This window comes from Oncorhynchus nerka, linkage group LG10 (genome assembly GCF_034236695.1).
Source record: "Oncorhynchus nerka isolate Pitt River linkage group LG10, Oner_Uvic_2.0, whole genome shotgun sequence".
In the NCBI taxonomy this organism is placed as follows: domain Eukaryota; kingdom Metazoa; phylum Chordata; class Actinopteri; order Salmoniformes; family Salmonidae; genus Oncorhynchus; species Oncorhynchus nerka.
The window spans coordinates 85,563,552-85,572,388 of NC_088405.1; the positions used below are offsets into that span (position 1 = coordinate 85,563,552).

At 46.3% G+C, this 8,837-nt stretch overlaps 1 protein-coding gene across 4 annotated transcripts in view; it reads right to left on the reverse strand.

Annotated features, from left to right (window-relative positions):
• Nucleotides 1-8,837, reverse strand: part of LOC115136189 (rap guanine nucleotide exchange factor 6-like) — a 149,879-nt gene that overhangs the window by 86,149 nt on the left and 54,893 nt on the right. For 3 of the 4 annotated variants that reach the window (XM_065023879.1, XM_029671731.2, XM_029671730.2), the window contains exon 7: nt 8,696-8,713. The exons of the other annotated variant lie outside the window; for it this stretch is intronic. In XM_065023879.1, the coding sequence (XP_064879951.1) occupies nt 8,696-8,713 (18 nt within the window). The remainder of the gene's footprint in view (nt 1-8,695; nt 8,714-8,837) is intronic. 4 annotated transcript variants of the gene reach the window in all.

The window sequence follows — 8,837 nt, forward strand, 5'->3', positions numbered from 1 at the left end:
ACTATCACAGGTTCAGTCATCAGCTGTCTAAATGCTCTACTGACCAACACACTATCACAGGTTCAGTCATCAGCTGTCTAAATGCTCTACTGACCAACACACACACAGGTTCAGTCATCAGCTGTCTAAATGCTCTACTGACCAACACACACACAGGTTCAGTCATCAGCTGTCTAAATGATCTACTGACCAACACACTATCACAGGTTCAGTCACCAGCTGTCTAAATGATCTACTGACCAACACACTATCACAGGTTCAGTCATCAGCTGTCTAAATGCTCTACTGACCAACACACACACAGGTTCAGTCATCAGCTGTCTAAATGCTCTACTGACCAACACACTATCACAGGTTCAGTCATCAGCTGTCTAAATGCTCTACTGACCAACACACACACAGGTTCAGTCATCAGCTGTCTAAATGCTCTACTGACCAACACACTATCACAGGTTCAGTCATCAGCTGTCTAAATGATCTACTGACCAACACACTATCACAGGTTCAGTCATCAGCTGTCTAAATGCTCTACTGACCAACACACACACACACACACACACACACACACACACACACACACACACACACACACACACAGGTTCAGTCATCAGCTGTCTAAATGCTCTACTGACCAACACACACACAGGTTCAGTCATCAGCTGTCTAAATGCTCTACTGACCAACACACTATCACAGCTTTTTCTCATGATGGATTCTACTTGTTGCAACAAAAACAGCAGCTTTGTTTCTCAGGCAGACAAGGAAGTGAGAGAGAAAGCAGACATACATCAGGCAGGATGTGCTTCCTCTGTGTGTGTGTGTATGTGTGCGCATAAGAGAAAGTTTAACCACAAGATCAAGATTACAAGCAGTGAAGCTAACTTTGTGAATCCACTTCAATCAGACATACATGGGAAGAGATAGGCCTGTTTTCACAACGAACATGGCCAATATAATGAACATACAATATTTCCATGAGGTAAAACAGACAAGCAGCACCCTGAAGACGTTTGCCTCATTCAACAGTCCAGACATCAGGGTACCGAAGTCAAACAACTGGTCTCTAACTACAGACAGTGCTGCTGGCTTCTGTACACTTCATTAGAGGAAGGAAGGTATATACAGTACACCGTACAATGTCCAACCCTGCTCCGATCAACAACACTCAGATAGGAATTCTAATGGGCGCTTAAAGTGTGTGTGTGTGTGTGTGTGTAGGGAAATCTTACACGTGGGTCATTCTCCCTGCAGTGGTTAGGAGAGTGACAGAGGCGAGACGGAATCACTCAGTATCCCTGAGCCATAGGACGTCTCAGTGAGCACTGAACAATCACACACAAACTGCTTGGCTTGTGTGTGTGTGTCTGGTGGGGGTAGTGCAAGACATATTTCAACCTATTTTTATTTTTCCACCACTCATTTGCATATATTTTGGCACCCTGCCTATTTCATAAAAGGCAAAAATAATGATGAAAACAATTGATTCTCCTCATGTAATCTTCCCCTCAAATACCACCTCCCACCACAGTGAACACAGAATGCTGCTATTCTAATAAATGGTGTTTAACATGAAACAGGTTGCCTCTGGTCTATTCCTCGTTATATAACCCATATTATACAGTATAATCCCACCCTTGAGAGTCCAGACTGCCAATAATCCTTCCGCTTAAACAGGCCATATTAATGGATGATGACTCCATCTTGTACTTGGCCGTCACAATGCTTTCATGCTGCACAACACACAGAACGCCAGCAGACCACTGTTCTGGGAGGGGCTATACTGTATTGTACTACACTGTGTACAGGTCTAGGGCCTTCCCACCCAGTACCTGTAGGTGGAAGGAGAGACAGCGCAAAAGCACAAGAGAGCGAGCAAGCGAGAGAGACACGAGAGGGGGAAGGAGAGGGTAGCTACGAGGGGGAGATGAGCAATATAGAGGGAAGGGGATGAGAGAGAGAGAGAGGAGAGAGAGAGAGAGAGAGCGAGAGAGAGAGGCTGAGGGGGTAGCTAAGAGATGAGAGAGAGGGGAGGGGATGAGAGGGTAGCTGAGGAGGAGATAAGTGGGCAGGGAGAGAAGAGAGGAAGGAGTAACAAGAGAAGGAGGCTGAATTCAAGTTAAGTTATTATCACGTGCACAGGTACAGTGGAATGCCTTTCTTGCAAACTATTTCCCAACAATGCAGTAATCAATATCAGTGGTACTAAAAAAAATAATAAGTAGAAAAAAATACATGAAAAAAAGAAATAAGAACATGAAAATAAGTAAGCTAGCATATATACAGGGTCAGTGCCAATACCATATTTACAATGTGCTGGAAAAAGGAGAGGTTGAAAATGACCATGAATTTGCCCGCCAGCTGTTCTGCGCATGATCTGAAAACGTACCCTGGAATATTATCCTGCATGTCCCCCAGCTGATCTGAGAACGTACCCTGGAATATTATCCCGCATGTCCCCCAGCTGATCTGAGAACGTACCCTGGAATATTATCCTGCATGTCCACCAGCTGATCTGAGAACGGAATACCCTGGAATATTATCCTGCATGTCCCCCAGCTGATCTGAGAAATATTATCCTGCATGTCCCCCAGCTGATCTGAGAACGTACCCTGGAATATTATCCTGCATGTCCACCAGCTGATCTGAGAACGTACCCTGGAATATTATCCTGCATGTCCCCCAGCTGATCTGAGAACGTACCCTGGAATATTATCCTGCATGTCCACCAGCTGATCTGAGAACGTACCCTGGAATATTATCCTGCATGTCCCCAGCTGATCTGAAACGTGCCTGGAATATTATCTGCATGTCCCCCAGCTGATCTGAGAACGTACCCTGGAATATTATCCTGCATGTCCACCAGCTGATCTGAGAACGTACCCTGGAATATTATCCTGCATGTCCCCCAGCTGAATATGGAATATTATCCTGCATGTCCACCAGCTGATCTGAGAACCCTGGAATACCCTGGAATATTATCCCTGCATGTCCCCCAGCTGATCTGAGAAATATTATCCTGCATGTCCACCAGCTGATCTGAGAACGTGGAATATTATCCTGCATGTCCCCCAGCTGATCTGAGAACGTACCCTGGAATATTATCCTGCATGTCCACCAGCTGATCTGAGAACGTACCCTGGAATATTATCCTGCATGTCCAGCCAGCTGATCTGAGTCCCCCAATCGAGAACGCATACCCTGGAATATTATCCTGCATGTCCCCCAGCTGATCTGAGAACGTACCCTGGAATATTATCCTGCATGTCCCCAGCTGATCTGAGAACGTACCCTGGAATATTATCCTGCATGTCCCCCAGCTGATCTGAGAACGTACCCTGGAATATTATCCTGCATGTCCACCAGCTGATCTGAGAACGGAATATTATCCTGCTGGAATATTAATCCTGCATGTCCCCCAGCTGATCTGAGAACGTACCCTGGAATATTATCCTGACATGTCCACCAGCTGATCTGAGAACGTACCCTGGAATATTATCCTGCATGTCCCCAGCTGATCTGAGAACGATCTGACCCTGGAATATTATCCTGCATGTCCATGTCCACCAGCTGATCTGAGAACGTACCCTGGAATATTATCCTGCATGTCCCCCAGCTGATCTGAGAACGTACCCTGGAATATTATCCTGCATGTCCACCAGCTGATCTGAGAACGTACCCTGGAATATTATCCTACATGTCCACCAGCTGATCTGAGAACGTACCCTGGAATATTATCCTGCATGTCCCCCAGCTGATCTGAGAACGTACCCTGGAATATTATCCTGCATGTCCCCCAGCTGATCTGAGAACACGGGTCGGCGGGGGCCCCCCCAGGTTTTTGCAAAGTGTGCATAATCAAATGCATTGAGTTGGTCTGGTAGAGAGGCATTGTTGGGCAGATCATGGTTGGGAGCCCCTGCCACATGCGGCGGGCGATGGAGCCTGTGTTATAGGATTCCACCTTGTTCCTAGATTGTCCTTTTTCTCGTTTGATGACTCTGGAGGTCTTAGCCCGACTTCCAAACCAGCCCCTCAGCCCTGGCAACTCACCGGAGGACCCTCAGCCCTGGCAACTCACCGGAGGACCCTCAGCCCTGGCAACTCACCGGAGGACCCTCAGCCCTGGCAACTCACCGGAGGACCCTCAGCCCTGGCAACTCACCGGAGGACCCTCAGCCCTGGCAACTCACCGGAGGACCCTCAGCCCTGGCAACTCACCGGAGGACCCTCAGCCCTGGCAACTCACCGGAGGACCCTCAGCCCTGGCAACTCACCGGAGGACCCTCAGCCCTGGCAACTCACCAGAGGACCCTCAGCCCTGGCAACTCACCAGAGGACCCTCAGCCCTGGCAACTCACCAGAGGACCCTCAGCCCTGGCAACTTACCGGAGGACCCTCACCACTAGCAACTCACTGGAGGACCCTCTGTTATCATGCGTTGCTGATGAAACTCTGAGGGTGACTAAGAGTGGTGAGGTGATCAAATCAACATATCTTAACAAAGCAGAATGAAACATGTTGCCTTTGGTATATTGCTCTTTATATAAGCCATATTATACAATATAAACCCACCCTTGAGAGTTCAGACAGCCAATAATCCTTCCGTTTAAACAGGCCATATTAAATGGTTTGTACTTGGCCATAACAATGCCTTTCTGCTCCACTACCCACAGAACCACCATGAGTTCCAGCAGACCACTGTTCTGGGCTGTGCTGTCCTGTACCTTACTGTGTTGTGTTGTGTTGATCTGTACTGTACTGTGCTCTCCTGGATTGCACTGTGCAAGGGGAATCAAAAAAACAAATGCAATTCACATTTAAATAATAAAACAAGCATGAAATTGAAATGAGGATATTCCCTGTTGTTTTCGTAGATCTAAACAGTTGGGAGGCATTTCATATGTTCAATGTGTCAATCAGTCAAACGAATACAGGTGGCTCAAAACAAAAACAACGCGGTGCGTTATGGGATACAACTTCGCTCTGAAGCCAGCAGTGTAGCTGATTCGGTCAAAGTGGCTATTGGAGGGTCAAATTAGCCCCTACACCCTCCATCATTCTCACTACCTCAGCTTTGGGACACTTGTGCATATAGTGGAGGTGCACGTGAACGTACAACTGGAGGGGTGAGGTGGAGGGGGTAATTTGGGATTCAGCTGGAGAAGAGAGGATGTGGAGGTGAGGGGCAGGGAGAAGAGAGGGAAGAGAGCAGAGATAGAGGGGAGGAGGCCTGGAGGGAATGTGCTGCTTGTTTGTGAAGGTGCAGGAGGAGAGGGTGGGGGGCTGCTACTAGCAAGCATGTCTGGGAACGGTGATGCCTGAGCTCCAGGGTCAAGTCCCTGCCTGGCTTCAGCAAAAAAGCCCAGCTCCATAGCACTAAGTGGGATGAAAATATGAGCCTCCCCTAGAGCTGGGGGAAGGGAGGAGGAGTGAAGAGGGGGGTTCAGCAAGGTGGAGGAGGAGGGAGGTGAAATCCCCAGAGGTCTCCTGTAATAGCCAGTCCTCCTCTGCCCCAAACCACACTCTCCATCTTCACCCTCCAATCTCCCCTGACCACCACACAACCCGTCTCTATCCCTCACCCCACAGGCAGTTCAGCTCTGACAGTGGGGCCCATCAAGACCGTCATGGTTAAATGTGCCAATAGGATGAGATGGAATAACAAGAGAAACAGGTTAGTGGATGTATACCACACAACACGTCACATGGCAGACAAGGACAGAAGTGGGACAAGACAGAGGACATCAAGTTCACCTCTAGAAGATGACGAGGGTCTCCGTGACAACAAGTCATCAACCATCCCTTTACAGCATGAAGTCATCATGAGACATCCCAATATCCTCATGACCTACAGAACCTGGCTGGGGGAGGAGATGTGTAAATGATCTCTGGGATCAGGACAGACAAAGGCCCTCTATGTGGCGCAGACAGCCAGCACTTACGCATCTCTACTGGCTGATCAACTCAGAGTCTGATGATCATGAGACTCAAGTGCACACAGAGGCAATATCAGCTGAGACCTGATGATCAGCCAATAACTGACTAGCTGCAAGCGCTAAAAGCTAACCTCAGCCGCTAGGCTACATTCTATTAGCCGTGGATGTTTCCACACGTAGATGCTAACTCTAGCTAAGGAGAAGAAGGAGAGGCCCAGCCAGCAGCAGACGTCTTGTAGACTGACAGGAAGTGAAATATCACAAGCCATCGACTAGCCTAGCGACCTGGTTCTGCTGCCTTCTGTAGCTGGGTGTCGTGCACCAAGACAAAGCAGAGACTTGCAGAAGTGTGATCATCACTCCTAGTCATTCTATTCAGGCCAAGTTGAGACATCCGTGACCCAGTTACCAGACCATGTCTCATAGAAATGTAATGATCCATGGAATAGTCTCTTAGAACGGCCAGGAACGCACTTAGAACATGATTCTGAAGGCCAAGGGAGGTGATATATCCTTCTATGGCGGTGTGTGTGTGTGTGTGTGTGCGCGCGTGCGTGTCTAGCAGGCAACCGATGCACTAATAAAGTGGGGCAACTGAGTCATCATTTCAGCATTCCTATTAAATCCCATTATGCATCATAGTAGAATTCCTCCCAGGTTTCTGCAGGCTGGTCATATTTCAGGATCAATGACAGTCAATGTCAATAGCAGGTCAGTGTAATCAGCAGGTCACACACACACTATTGTCTGATATACCCAACACATAATGAGTTGCTTGGACTCACTCTGTGTGCAATAATAGTGTTTAACATGACTTCTGAATGACTTCCATCTCTATACCTCACACCTACAATTATCTGAAGGTCCCCCAGTCGAGCAGAGAATTTCAAAACACAGACTGAACTACAAAAAGGTCAGGGAGGTTTTCCAATGCCACAAAGAAGGTCACCTTATGGTAGATGGGTAAAATTAAAACTTAAAAGCAGACATTAACACTTTGGTGGGTCTATCATTACACCCAGTCACTACAAAGATACAGGAGTCTTTCCTTTTATACATTTCTTTTATTTCACCTTTATTTAACCCTGTAGGCCAGTTGAGAACCAGTTCTCATTTACAACTGCAACCTGGCCAAGATAAAACAAGTCCGACACAAATACATAGTTACACATGGGACAAACAAACATAGTCAATAACACACTAGAAACATCTATGTACAGTGTGTGCAAATATAGAAGAGTAGAGAGGTAAGGCAATAAATAGGCCATAGAGGCGAAATAATTACAAATTAGCATTAACACTGGAGTGATGGATGTGCAGATGATGATGTGCAAGTAGAGATACTGGGGTGAAAAAGACCAAGAGGGTAAGTAATAATATGGGGATGAGGTAGTTGGGTGTGTTATATACAGATGGGCTGTGTCCAGGTACAGTGATCGGTAAACTGCTCTGACAGCTGATGCTTAAAGCTAGAGAGGTAGATATACGTCTCCAGCGTCAGTGATTTTTTGCAATTCGTTCCAGTCATTGGCAGAAGAAAACTGGAAGGAAAGGCGGACAAAGGAAATGTTGGCTTTGGGGATGACCAGTGAAATATACCTGCTGGAGCGGATTTTTGGGGGGTTTGTATCATTTGATTTACACAACATGCCTACCACTAAAGAAGCAAATTATATATATTTTTTTGTGAAACAAGACAAAAAAACAGAAATCTTGAGTGTGCATAACTATTCACCCCACAAGTCAATACTTGTAGAGCCACTTTTTGCAGCAATTACAGCTGCAAGTCTCTTGGGGTATGTCTCTATAAGCTTGGCACAAGCTCAAGGTAAAACTGCTCCAGCTCCATCAAGTTGGATAGGTTCCGCTGGTTTACAGCAATCTTTAAGTCATACCACAGATTCTCAATTGTATTGAGGTCTGGGCTTTGACTAGGCCATTCCAAGACATGTAAATGTTTCCCCTTAAACCACTCGGGTGTTGCTTTAGCAGTATGCTTAAGAGACTTGTCCTGCTGGAAGGTGAACCTCCATCCCAGTCTCAAATCTCTGGAAGACAAACAGGTTTCCCTCAAGAATTTACTTACTTATTTTCCACCATAATTTGCAAATAAATTAGTAAAAAATCCCTACAATGTGATTTTCTGGATTTTTCCCCCTCATTTTGTCTGTCATAGTTGAAGTGTACCTATGATGAAAATTACAGGCCTCTCTCATCTTTTTAAGTGGGAGAACTTGCACAATTGGTGGCTGACTAAATAATTTTTTGCCCCACTGTATATATAATTACTGAGAGAAAGACAGAGAGATTGCACCAATGGTTGAGTTTTAGTTTCAAAATGATGATACATGTTGATCTACGGTATATCATGAGAGCACCAAGATGGGACAGTGCCGATGGTCCTTAAATCTCTTTGCTTGGTAATATCACTACTTTCACAACTATCAAACCTCTTAGATGGACACCTTCTTTGTCTATCTGAAATACTCTAGTAAGGGCTTTAGACCAACTAGAGCTCAAAGCACATTACCCTCAAGTCCTTGGTCTTCTGCTCGTAAATAGCACACAAACTACTTTATGTCCATTTGGCAAGTCCTATCATCACATATTGTAAGTAGAGTATGCAGCCAGATGTATCCAATCACTGACCTTTAAAGAGCACGTGCATACACCAGCATGACTCACACATCCACATACAGAAGGGAAAGGTAACATGCACCAGCAACACACTCAGTGAAGAAGTCAAGTTTCCCACATACCTGGTTATCCACATAATCCTGAAGAAGACCACATCAAGCACCAGGAATGGATAGGGGGGAGGAAGAGAGTGCACAAGAGAGCGAGAGAAAGCCCGCGAGAGAGAGAGAAAGGGCGCGAGAGAGAAAAGGGCGCGAGAGAAAG